This window comes from Bufo bufo, chromosome 1, assembly GCF_905171765.1.
Source record: "Bufo bufo chromosome 1, aBufBuf1.1, whole genome shotgun sequence".
NCBI lineage: Eukaryota > Metazoa > Chordata > Amphibia > Anura > Bufonidae > Bufo > Bufo bufo.
Genome location: NC_053389.1, coordinates 712,099,788 through 712,113,837, shown reverse-complemented (window position 1 = coordinate 712,113,837; position 14,050 = coordinate 712,099,788). Strand labels below are relative to the sequence as shown.

The 14,050-nt window shown below is 43.4% G+C and overlaps 1 protein-coding gene across 2 annotated transcripts in view; it reads right to left on the bottom strand.

The window, feature by feature from the left end:
• The window catches only part of LRRK1 (leucine rich repeat kinase 1), a 142,342-nt gene that overhangs the window by 92,468 nt on the left and 35,824 nt on the right, over positions 1 to 14,050 (bottom strand). The window contains exons 3-4 of one of the 2 annotated variants that reach the window (XM_040414250.1): positions 3,986 to 4,149; positions 2,399 to 2,570 (exon numbers count right to left, since the gene is read on the bottom strand). In XM_040414250.1, coding sequence (XP_040270184.1) covers positions 2,399 to 2,570; positions 3,986 to 4,149 — 336 coding nt within the window. Of the gene's footprint in view, positions 1 to 2,398; positions 2,571 to 3,985; positions 4,150 to 14,050 lie in introns of those variants that run through there. The other variant, XM_040414251.1, reaches the window with a different exon arrangement.

Sequence of the window (14,050 nt, the reverse complement as noted above, 5' to 3'; positions counted from 1 at the left end):
GAGCGCACGACCGCATGATAATATCACACAGGATATAGATGCATAGGTCTGCAAGGAAGATGTAGACCCAAAACAGCAGAATATTATTAATTGACTATTTGCAAAGTCTCTGTATTTTTTTATTTAGAATGCATTGCAAAAAAAATATAATAATACGTTGTGAAATGTACATAGCCTAATATGAGCTGGGAGGTGCAGACCATATTTACTGATAGCTATCACAATGCCTAATGTCTTATGTGAAACCACATAACAGAAGATATGTACCGCAAGGGGTGCTTCACACAGGAAATGGTGGAGATGTGTAATGATCTTCTGTAGATTACACTAAACCAAAAATCATTGAGCGCCCGTGTTCTTACTATGACAATATCAATGCAAAGATGATGTAAGAACAGAATAGTATGGGTAACCGGGCGACTACACAAATGACATCATATTGTTTCAGGAAACCACTAAGGGTCCCTTTACATGGCCCCAATGGAGCAGACAATCGTCAGGAAGGTAGCGTTCCTTCCTGGCAATCGTCTGCTCGTCAGTGGAGGAAACTGCTGTATATACAGTGATCCCCTCCAAAGTGTGGGGAGCAGTGATCCCTAATCCTATCACTCGTTCCCATACAGAATCATCGTTTGCAAATGATGATTTTGGTGACCGCACAAACAATCATATTACGAGAGTTTAGCTAGTTCATCAGGTAATTGGTGGCACCTTTAGGCCTCTTTCACAAGGGCAAGATTTCCGTGCGGGCGCAATGCGCGAGGTGAACGCATTGCACCCGCACTGAATCTGGACCCATTCATTTCTATGGGGCTGTGCACATGAGCGGTGATTTTCACGCATCACTTGTGCGTTGCGTGAATATCGCAGCATGCTCTATTTTGTGCGTTTTTTCACACAACGCGAGCCCTATAGAAGTGAATGGGGCTGCGTGAAAATCGCAAGCATCCGCAAGCAAGTGCGGATGCGGTGCGATTTTCATGCACGGTTGCTAGGAGACTATCGGGATGGGGACCCAATCATTATTATTTTCCCTTATAACATGGTTATAAAGGGAAAATAATAGCATTCTTAAAACAGAATGCATAGTACAATAGGGCTGGAGGGGTTAAAAAAAAAGAAAAATAATTGAACTCGCCTTAATCCACTTGTTCGCGCAGCCGGCTTCTCTTCTGTCTTCATCTGTGAGGAAAAGGACCTGTGGTGACGTCACTGCGCTCATCACATGATCCATCACCATGGTGATGGATCACGTGATGGACCATGTGATGAGCACAGTGACGTCATCAAAGGTCCTTTACCCAGGTCCTGAAGAAAGAAGAGAAGCCGGGCTGCGCGACCAAGTGGATTAAGGAGAGTTAAATTATTTTTTATTTTTTTTAACCCCTCCAGCCCTATTGTACTAAGCATTCTGTATTCAGAATGCTATTATTTTCCCTTATAACCATGTTATAAGGGAAAATAATACAATCTACACAACCCCGATCCCAAGCCTGAACTTCAGTGAAGAAGTTCGGGTCTGGGTACCACATTCAGTTTTTTATCACGCCCGTGCAAAACGCATTACACCCACGCGATAAAAACTGAACAACGGAACGCAATCGCAGTCAAAACTGACTGCAATTGCATACCTACTCGTGCGGGTTTGCCGCAACGCACCCGGGACGCATCCGGAGCCAAAATGTGACGCCCGTGTGAAAGAGGCATTAAACTGGCAGATGATCGCTAACGAGCGTTCATAGGAATCTGCCTTAACATCGGGCAGTGTAAAGTGGTCTTTATTCTTATCACTGCCCCAATTCAGCAGAAGTCTGTGGGTTAGATCAGTAAATTTGCGATACATAAATGTACCATACATGATTTTAAGCAGCCAGGAATAGTAACAGCATTGTGGTATGTCAAGCGTTCACTTCCTGAACATCTGGCGCTTTCAAAAGAAGTTTAACAACTTTTTTAAATGAATTCCTACTCCGACAATGTGTAAATTGCAAAAGTAAATTAATTCCTGCTGCATTATGTGGTCAGTTACAAAATCAAAATCAATAAATATAAAATTGAAGAGGTTGCCTCATCATAACATCACCAATCCACAGGATAACGGTCTGATCATTGGAACTGGGCTCCTGAGTCCCACATTTCAATGGAGCCATGTAAGGCACGGCCATTACATATATAGATGGAAATAGAGTACACAGCTCGGCTATCTCCATCAGTCTCGTTGACAGTAAATGGAGCAGTTGTGCACATGTGCGTCCACTACTTCATGCAAAGGGAGGACTTGGGAAGCCCAGTTCTTGTGACCGGTTGGGGTCACACCATTCAGACCACCAGAAGACACTTAACACCTATACTGTAGATTTGTAGATTGTAAGTCCCTAAAACAATATTTTATTTGTACCTGGCAATGAATCAAGTAACAAGGTCACAGTATCTCCATGACCATAATGAGCTGCCATAACAACTGGATTGTCGTCGCTGGGGTCAGTTGGTAAAACCACTTTAGCCTCACGAAGCAGGTAACGTACAGATGGCACATCCCCATAAGCAGCTGTGATCCGCAGGAGCTGGAGCTGCACAAAAACATAATAGAATTACACTCATTTTAAGTGACTTTGTAATATATTTTAGATCATTTGTGGACCGATCCCTATTCAATTTCCTACCATGTTGTGCCTACAGATCCTATGCAAACCTCCATGCCGCCATACAGAAAATGTATAGGGCTACTTTCACATAGCGTTTTGGCATTCCCGTTTTGAGTTCCATTTTGTCCCTATGCATTCTGAATGGAAAGAGATCCGTTCAGAATCCATCTGTTCCGTCAGCATTCCGTTTTGTGACTGAACCCAAAACCGATGCAGGCTACAGTTTTGTGTCAGGTCATTGAAACAGAACAAACCAGATCCATCACTAAAAACAACGTAAGATCAGTTTTTTTTAGGATCCTAAAACGGAACGGCTGCATACTGATGTATCATCAAAACGGAACGGTTTTGGTCAGGCTTTGAGATCCCCTGCCGGATCTCAAAACCTGAAACCAAAACACATATGTGAAAGTAGCCTAAATAAGAGGTTTTTAAACAATGCAGTAGACTGCATAAAGCAGGGCCCTAAGGTCACTTAGTGTTGGCAACTCTAGGGGCTTTTTTGAGGCCCTTGCCCACCATGCAAACCCAAAAGGTACCCCAGGATTGCAATGCAAGTGAACCAATGGGGTTAAAAAAGGGAGCTTCTGTTTACACCCTTAGATACTAGGTTTGCCATCTAAGGGGGTTAGGATCGCCAGGATTGGTTCCATCACTGCACATGTACGGCATGGTGTGGGAAGTTTAGGGAGAAAACAGGGGAAATGGACATGCATTGGACTCATATTTGGTCCCAACAAAATCCATCAGCTGCATTACAGTTGGTGATCTCATCTGATCAGGCACTGATTGGGGGCACCATGATAACGATGTTTGACTGAACATAAGGACAATTGAACCTATATGTGTATTAAATATACAGCGCACTACAAGAGCCTGATACAAACCCGAGTGCTGAAGAGAGGTCTTAAAGGGAACCATTGAGGAAAATGTAGTGTAGTGTCTGCAGACATGTTATAGAGCAGAAGGAGCTGAGCAGACTGATATATAGTTTAGTTGGAAAAGTCTGTAAACTTGCAATTTACTGATTTAGGCTACGTCCACACGAGTGGGGCGCTCTGGTGGCACTGCAGACTTTTCCTAGGCTAGTGACATCATGTTCATTGTTCACATGGCCTGGACGCAGCTCAGTCCCATTCAAGTGAATGAGGCTGAGCTGCAATACCAAGCATTATACAATGTAGGGTGATGTGCTTGGTAATGCAGCACTGCGGCCTCTTCAAACAGCTGATCGGCAGGGTGCTGGTGGCCTATCCTATGTGGAGGATAGGCCATTAATATCAAAACCTCAGCCAATACCTTTCATTTTCACGGACGTTGACATATGCTTGTATCCATACCTTTTCAGGGCGAGGAAGGTTTTCATCGCAAGCAGCTTTTACCAGACCCTGCGCTTTGCCACTCTCCCCTTCAGTGTACGCAGCCTGGACCTCTGCTATTAATAGGCTCTGGTTCACCACTAGCTCCCCGGGAATGGACTGCTTGTTTCCCATACCTGTGGAGCCTAAGGCAAAAGAACAGAAATGCATGATCAATGGTCTAGTATGTGCCAATATGACAAAATTATCAATGGAAAAACCAGGCACCAATAAACAAGATGGGCACATATATACAACAGCTCAAAAAAATAAAGGGAACACTTAAACAACACAATGTAACTCCAAGTCAATCACACTTCTGTGAAATCAAACTGTCCACTTATGAAGCAACACTGAGTGACAATCAATTTCTCCTCCTTTTTGATCAAATTGAACAGATAACAGGTAGAAATGATAGGCAATTAGCAAGACAACCCCTATAAAAGTAGTGGTTCTGCAGGTGGTGACCACAGACCATTTCTCTGTTCTCAGCCTTTTTGGCTGTTTTGGTCACTTTTGCATTTTGTCATTGCTCTCACCCCTAAAGGTAGCATGAGGCGGTGTCTACAACCCTCAGAAGTTGCAGCTCATCCAGGATGGCACATCGATGCGAGCTGTGGCAAGAAGGTTAGCTGTGTCTGTCAGCGTAGTGTCCACAGTATGGAGCAGATATCAGGAGACAGGCCAGTACACCAGGAGACGTGGAGGGGGCTGTAGGAGGGCAACAACCCAGAAGCAGGACCGCTACCTCCTCCTTTGTGCAAGGAGGAACAGGAGGAGCAGTTCCAGAGGGTGGTATGAGGGCCCAACGTCCACAAGTCAGTGTTGTGCTTACAGCCCAACACCTTGCAGGGCAATTGGCATTTGCCAGAGAACACCAAGATTGGCAGATTCGACATTGGCGCCCTGTGCTCTTCGCGGATGAGAGAAGGTTCACACTGAGCACATGTGACAGACGTGACAGTCTGGAGACGCCGTGGAGAACGTTCTGCTGCCTGCAACATCCTCCAGCATGACCGGTTGGCAGTGGGTCAGGAATGGTATGAGGAGGCATTTCTTTGAAAGGCCGCACAGCCCTCCATGTGCTCGCCAGAAGTACCCCGACTGCCATTAGGTACCGAGATGAGATCCTCAGACCCGATACATGACAATGCTGACATAGCATTGATGCTATGGACTGGCCCGCCCGTTCCGCAGACCTAAATCCAATCAAACACATCTGGGACATCATGTCTTGTCCCATCCACCAACGCCACGTTGCACCACAGACTGTCCAGGAGTTGAGTGATCCTTTAATCCAGGTCTGAGAGAAGATCCCTCAAGAGAACATCTGCCGCCTCATCAGGAGCATGCCCAGGCAATGTAGGGAGATCATACAGCAACAGGGAGGCCACACACACTACTGAGCCTCATTTCCTTGTCTTGAGGCAGTTCCACTGATCAGCCTGAAATTTGATTTTCCACTTTGATCTCGAGTATCATTCCAAATCCAGACCTTCACGGGATAATAATTTTCATTTACATTGATCATTTTTATGTTTTATTGTTCTCAACGCATTCCACTATGTAATGAATAAAGATTTGCAACTGGAATATTTCATTCATTGAGGTCTAGGATGTGGTATTTTAGTGTTCCCTTAATTTTTTTTTAGCAGGGTAGATCTGCCATATAAATCACTGTGGATGCTAAAATTCCACAAAACTGTAATAGAAGCAATAGCTATCCAACAAGACAAATAAACGCTTCACCTTTATACAGGGTTATTTAAGAAAGAATGGTGCAAAATTATAGCCTCAGTATTCACAACTAAGACAACACAAATTTATTAACATGAAAGGACTTATTATCCAGGTTTTATCTATACACTACTAATGTTCAGCAGGAGCTCCATTGGTGACATGACAGATGTCTAGGCAGTAGACATATGGACATATGGACACGGAATGCACACAGTCTTTTCCGTTTTTTTTCCAGCCCCATTGAAATTAATGGTTCCGCATATGGACCTGTAAAAAAATAATGAAATCCTTGAGCTGGATTCTCCTATTTTTCTTGAACCTACTGTCACGCATCCAGGTGCCTCATCCGTGCTCGGCTGGTGAAGAGGAAGGTGAGAGCTGCTGTGTGCTTAATGTGATGTCCTATTATTGTCGCATTACGGACAAGGATAGGACTGTTCTATTAGGGGCCAGCTGTTCTGTTCCGCAAAATACGGGATGCACACGGACGTCATCCATATTTTTTGCGGATCCGTGTTTTGCGGACCGCAAAATACATACGGTTGTGTGCATGAGGCCTAACTGATGGAAGTACCTGACCAAATAACTGAAGTGTGAACTTGGCCTAAGAGCTTATTTACCTTTCCTTTTTACCAGGGAGCATTGCCTGGCCTTTAAGGTTCCTTACATCAATTTGGCGGTCTCCACAAGGAGAAACATAAAATTCCCCCAAAACCACAACATGGGATTGACCTGGAACAGGTTTTGTCGCTCTCTGGTACGTTACGAAGGCAGTTCACACAAGACGTGGGGATGTAAACAGATTCTGGAGAAAACAAAGATAGCGACAGATGGGAGTTTTTCTTAGTTAAATATAGAAGCCGATAAATCACAAGAATTTGTGATCACACTTTGTCTTATCTTACATGAAAAAGGAAAACTGGACAGTACTGACAAAACATGGACACAAGGCACTCGGTACAGAAGGACGGCACTTCTGAACATTGTGGCCCCAGGATTACTAGTAACACCGACAGCAGGGACCGGCGCTTGTCTCTACTTCCCAGCCGTACATAATGCAGACACATCATCACTACTGCCGCTGGTTAATTATTCAGCAAATGTCAAGTCACTAAGACATCTGAGAGGACTCCTGAGGTTTATATCTATAGCAGGGCAGTTTCTGAGCCTCTTCTCCCACTTCTGAAGGACAGATGCATAGTTAACTCTTAACACCAACGAAGGAACAATTCCCAGTATCGGGAAATGTCCCTTTCAGAAAAGAACAGCAAATCTACCACCTCATTTCTCCCTATGCAAGACTTAATGGCGGTACAATGTCACAAATACATCCATGTACATAATATCAAAGAATAACAATAATAATAATAACACATTCTTGTTATATTGCTCATATCATTATTATATATGTGGCTCCAGCGTACAATAGGTCATGCTAGAAAGTGTAAAATAGTTCATGCAATGTTAGTGAAGGCAATTACTAAAAATTATAGTATGAAAAATGTTAGAGATACTCAAAATAGACCTCAAATAACATGTAATATTTACGTAGTTTTAAATACAATGAGATATATAATTATGTTGCATTCTGGTCCCGTGTGTAAACAAGGCCTTACAGGGATACAGACATTTTTATGAAAGGTGAAAAGATTTTTACAAGAAATAGATTACTCATGCACACAAGCATACTATGGCTCTGTAGAAAAGCACAAAACGTATTACAGCTTTGTACAAGCAAGCACAAGTTCTGTACAAGCGTATATAAGTGTATTACAACTGGAGGCTCACACAAAAGAGTATTACAGCTCGGTACTTGTGCACACCAGCGTATTACAGCTCTGTACTTGTGCACACCAGCGTATTACAGCTCGGTACTTGTGCACACCAGCGTATTACAGCTCTGTACTTGTGCACACCAGCGTATTACAGCTCGGTACTTGTGCACACCAGCGTATTACAGCACTGTACATGTGCACACCAGCGTATTACAGCTCTGTACTTGTGCACACCAGCGTATTACAGCTCTGTACTTGTGCACACCAGCGTATTACAGCTCTGTACTTGTGCACACCAGCGTATTACAGCTCTGTACTTGTGCACACCAGCGTATTACAGCTCTGTACTTGTGCACACCAGCGTGTTACAGCTCTGTACTTGTGCACACCAGCGTGTTACAGCTCTGTACTTGTGCACACCAGTGTATTACAGCTCTGTACTTGTGCACACCAGCGTATTACAGCTCTGTACAAGCGCACACCAGTGTATTACAGTTCTGTACTTGCGCACACCAGTGTATTACAGCTCGGTACAAGTGCACATAAACCTATTATGCTTTTAATTTGGTGCCCATAAACTTTTATAGAGCCGTACTGTATTCAAAGAGGCTTCCTCTGTCAGATTCTATATATGAGAAGATATTGTGGCATGTTCCTTCAGACGCAGTATTACAGAATCATTACACAATGGCACATAGACTGCCTACTGCTCTAGATTACAAAAACGCGTGGACTGCGTGTGCCGCTGCGCACACAGTCTTAGGGCTCATGCACGCGGCCGTTGGCTGTTTTGCGGTAAACGCGGGTACCGCCGTGCATTCCGCATTTTGCTGAACGGAACGACCAGCTCCTAATAGAACAGCCCTATCCTTGTCCGTAACGCAGACAAGAATAGGACGTGTTCTAAAATTTTGCGGACGGCACAGAACGGATGCGTGGACGCGAACAGCACACGGGCTGCTGTCTGCATCTTTTGCGGCCACATTGAAGTGAACGGGTCCACATCCGACCCGCAAAAAATACGTTTGTGTACATTAGCCCTCAGTCTTCGGACCATGGACCCAAAGAAAGCAGTACATTCAGCAGGGGGTAAAATTGCTCCTGATCACCTCAATGGATTCCTGTCCTAAACTGATGAATACAACTACACAGAAAGCACTGCGCCCAAACCCAGGGACAAAACTCAATCCTCATTCCAACTTCAGAGGAAAGAAAACTATTTACATCTTATAACCCGATGTCTCCATCTTGGGGGAGAAGACATTTCTACTGTGATTTCAGGACATAGGAAGAAAGTGAAGGCAATGACATGGCTTATACGCAGCGTCCATGCGGAAATCCTTTGCGTCTTACACAACAAGCACATGTGATGAATACCGTGTAATACAGGTAGGAGGGAAACCGGGAAAACAACTGACCTTTTCATCGTTAGCTTGAATGGAAGCGACTACATGAAAGCGAGCATCTCAGTATGGATGACCTTCCTGCAATGGAAGCATCTCTGGAGACAGGGACCTTGTGCGGAGGACCGCTCACCTCAGACAGGCGGAGATAACAGAGCGGGGGGGAGACAGCGTCGTCTGAAGCCTTCCTGGCAATCTTCAATTCCCTCTCCCATTAGAGTAGTGTAACATAAGCTTCCGATTCTTCAGAGGTTTTCAAGACAGCATATGAGGATGGTGATGCCGGGGGACTCCTGTCATGTCAGCATTTGCTTTCAGAAGGTCCATTCCACGTATTTCGCCTGAGAAGGGTTGATTCTCCCCAAGCTAGTACCATGTTGGCAGAGCCGGCAGGTTCATTTAAGGCTTCGTTCACATCTCCATCCGGCAGGAACAGAGCAGCCTGTCGGATCCTCCACTTCAGCACCGGATCCCCACTGACTGTAATAAGATTTCTTCTCTGGCAGACAGCAGGGAGAAGAAAGCCACTAGACATTGGTCCTATTCATTTTCCACTAGAAGGTGAGATGTCAAACAAGAGGCTTCCCGCCCTCTCTACTGACACATTTCCATTGCGTCCACGGCTAGAAAAAGACCTAAAGACTAAACCCACCTTTATCCTTCTTCAGAATGAAAAGATTATGTCGTAAGGACAAATACAGAAAAAATAAGATGCATCTCTACAGGTTTCAATTGTGCATTGATACAAGTATATGGACTTACAGCCTGTGCTAGGATGTGTACCCCACCCTTCAACACTTCAAAAAGTGTAAAAAAAAATAATATAATAATAATGTATGTTTTCATGATTTCCTGCATGTAAAAATCTCACCTAACACACCCAGATAACTTACTGTCAATGCTCACGAGGACAAGACACTGCAAACCTCCATATTTGTAGTTTTTTGACAATATACAGTTATTACAGAGTGTGCAAATTAATGAAGCTTATTAAAAAAGTCATTTTTTGATATAAAGTCATTTATTTTGTATTAACCAATGTGCATTGTATGACAGAAACTCTGCTTTTGACTCTTGAGATGGCATAAATGGAGGAAGACACATGGTAGCATAGCCTTACCAGCCAGCCTGTCTCCTTACAAAACCTAGATTCCTCCGCCATTAGCCGCTGACAAACCAGACTCCTCTGAGGCTTACATCACATGCCGGGTCTTTAAAGATGGCGCCTTAGCAGCTGAGTGCCTGCTGACACCAGGGCCTAATGTCCATGACCGGCGGTAATGCATGCCGAATGCGGACATTTGAACCCTCAGATCCTGTGGGCAAACGTGTGTTGCAGGCATATGCAGTGTGCTGCCGGCTCTGTCTTTATAATATAATCCCCATAGACTGCATTGGAGTCTATGAGAGTAGCAATCTGATGATTGCTTGTAATAGTTCCCTATGAAAACAATTATAAAAAATTAAAAAAAAAGGTAATAAAAATGTTTAAATATAAATTCAAATGACCTCCCTTTCTCCAAAATGAAAATAAAAAATAAATAAAACAATAAAAAAATACACATCATGGGCATCACCAGGTGCGAAAATCCAAAAATATTTATCCCATACAGCAAAACGGAAAAAAATTTAAAAATTTGATGGTTTTTGGTCACTACATCTCCCCAAAAAAATTAAATATAAAGTGATCAAAAAGGTATACACACCCCAAAATGGTATCAATAAAAAGTACAGATTACCCCGCAAAAAATGAGCCCTCACACAGCTCCGTACACATAACTACAAAATAGTTATAGGGGTCAGAATACGGCGATGAAAAGAAAATAATGATTTTCAAGGTACGGTAATTTTTTTTTTTTTCAGTATTAAAATGCAAGACAAACCATACATATGTGGTATCGCTGTAATCATACTGACCTGGAGAATGAAAGTAACAGGTCACTTTTACCGCATAGGGAACATCATTAAAAAAAACAAAAATAATAATATTGCGGAATTGCGTTGTTTTTTTTCCAACTTCATCCCATTTTTTCCAGCTCGCCACTACACTGTATGCTATATTAAAGGGAAACTGTCATCAACTTTATGCTGACTGTACTGAGGGCAGCATAAAATAGTGACAGAAATGCTGATTTCCGCGGTGTGTCACTCATTAGCTAAAAGTAAGTGGTTGCTGAGAACCAGCATCATAATCCTTGCAGACCGGGCCTGGAAGAGAGTCCCGGCCACCTGAGAAGAGTCCTGGTTATCCATGACTTCCTGCTCTCCTGCTGATGGCTGACAGTCTTCTACCTGGTTTTCTCCTTTTCTCTCTAGGAGAGAACTGCCAACCATCAGCAGATGGGGGAGAGCAGGAGATTATAATAACCAGGACTCTTCTCAGGTAGATGTGACTCTTAAGGCCTGGGCTGCAATCATTATGATGCTGGTTCTCAGCAACCACTTACTTTTAGCTCATAAGTGACACACCGCTGAGATCAGCATTTCTGTCACTATTTTATACTGCCCTCAGTGAGGTCAGCATAAAGTTCATGACAGGTTGCCTTTAAATAGTGGCATTAGAAAGTGCAACTTGTCCCGCAAAAAAACAAGCCCTATGTAAACAGAAAAAAAAAAAGTTATGACCCTGGAATGGAAGAGAGTGAAAAACAAAAAAGCAAAAACCTCCAAGGCTCAAAAAGGGTTAAAACTTGGTATGTTGTCTAAAATATTGTAAACTAGAACTTTTGGACATGATTGCTGTAGTTTGTATTTTTCTTTCCATTTAGTAAGTCCATTGAAGATAAAATGGCAAAAAAAAATACACAAGTTTAAAAAACACACACACACAAGATTGTCATAGCAACCACATAATATAAAAAAATGTATATAACATCATATTTCTCTATAAGCTGCGTGACAAAAATTATGGGACACATTTATTAAGTCCAGCGTTTTAGATTGCAGGGGCGCTGATGGGGGTTGAAATGGCGAGTAGTGTTTTAATTAATTTTTTATTAGGATTTTGCTAACAGTTATGGCTCTTTTTAATAATTTTTTTTTTTTTCAGAAACCTGATAACCTCGTTAAGTTGAGTGGTACTTGTGACTGTGATAAGTAAGAATTGTCACGGCGTCACGTGTTACCCTAGTTTCTTCTACCCGTGGAGCCTGGCTGGCATGGGAAACCACAGAATAAGCTCCTATGGAGACATATGCTAATGTGATGATATCCTGGAATTGAAATCAACAGAACAAATGTTCCCTGTATTGTTTTTCACATTTGGTAATATTTTCCTTTCTCAGAAGTTTATTTTAGGAACTAGACATAATGATGTTTCAGCGGAGCACAGTGTTCACCATAAAGGAGACATGACATCCATGACTAAGCTTTTTTTAAATGGATCCCAGCAAGTCCTGATGGTTCCTGTAGACTTTACTATAGGTCCACTGGAGTTCTGGTATTTATGTCTGCAAGGACGGCACTCAAGACTAAATAATCCTAATGAAAATTACCAGTAAGCCCAAAGCCACAGAATTAAGGACAGTAAGGATTCGGCAACTACACCGACCAACTGAATAGGCAACTTAGTGAATCAAAACGCATGATCATGGTGAGGCGTAGTCTAAATGGAGCCATCTCCCTCAGTCCCACAGACGTCCCACTATGGTCATGTGGGGAGGAGAAATGGGAGACCTAGGACCCCTGTTCTTTTGATCAGTGTGAAGTCCAGTATGGAGGTCTCCAGCAATCATCTATTATTTTTGATTTGAAGGTGCTATTAATTCTGCACTGCTGTACATCTGAAAAGGTTTTACAGACAATAAGTATGAACGGAGTGATTGCTACAGAGGGAGAGAGGACCCTGCCCACCAGGGAAGGGGGAAGGAGGCAGTGGGTGGAGGTGTGGTGGCAGCAGGGTTATTGGAGGCTTTCCTGAAGAAGTGAGATTTTGGGTTGCTTTTGCGAGTCTGGATGGTGGGGGAAAGCCTGATGTGATGGGGTGGTAAGGTCCAGAGGATTGGAGGATGCTCAGGAGAAATCCTGTAGAAGGCTGCATGAGGAGTGGAGAAGAGGACAGCAATGAAGGAGGACTTCTGAGGATTAGATATTGTGTGTGTGACTGTAAATGGAGATTGTGTCAGATGTACGGAGCGGACATAGAGTGGACAGCCTTGTATGTCATTGTTAGTATTCTGAACTGAATTCCCTGGGCAATGGGAGGGCAGTGAAGAGAGAGGAAGAGGAGAAATGAGTGCAAAGTGGACTAAACTGGCAGCAGAGTTGAGGATCGATTAGAGGGGCACAAGAGGGTTAGGCACCTTTCACATGCATTGGACTCAAAGCGTGTGTCAGCGAGAGCACCCGTCCTGACCTCCCAGCACGGACTGACTTATGATGCTGTGTAACCGTTACAGTTCTGGAATGTATTATATAACACTGACAGCATTATGTCAGTGTGATCCCATACATTCCAGAACATTCCAGCATCATAAATCAGTCCGTGCTGGGAGGTCAGGACGGGTGCTCTCGCTGACACACGCTTTGAGTCCGATCCTCAACTCTGCTGCCAGTTTAATCCACTTTGCACTCATTTCTCCTCTTCCTCTCTCTTCACTGCCCTCCCATTGCCCAGGGAAATCAATATAATGCTATGCGACCCGGTCAGTGCTGGGAGGTCAGTATGGCGCTCTCACTGACACACGCTGCAAGTCCAATGCGTGGAACTCGCTCATGTAAAAGGTGCCTAATAGATGGGAGGCCATAGAGAACTATGAATGTAGTCTTAATTGGAGATGATGAGGACATGCACTTGCATTTTAGTTGATTCATGGTTGAGAAAGGAGTGGATTTCAGAACAGTTTTTGAGCTGGAGGCACAGGAGGTGGTGAGGTCTTGGATGTGTGGGTGATATAAAATGCAAACTTGTGAGACTAGGGAAATTGTGCAGCCATTAACTGTGATCAATAGATTCAGTATGGAATTTCACTGAGAAGGGGGAAACGTGATTAATGTTCTCCAGCTTTTTAAAATGTTTAGAAAATGGGAGGAGAAGGAGGATACAGCTGACAGACTGTGATTCTGCATAGTAGATCGGTGATAATCGTCGTCTCTGGGGAAACCCCTTTAAAGCCACCAGTATTAAAGGA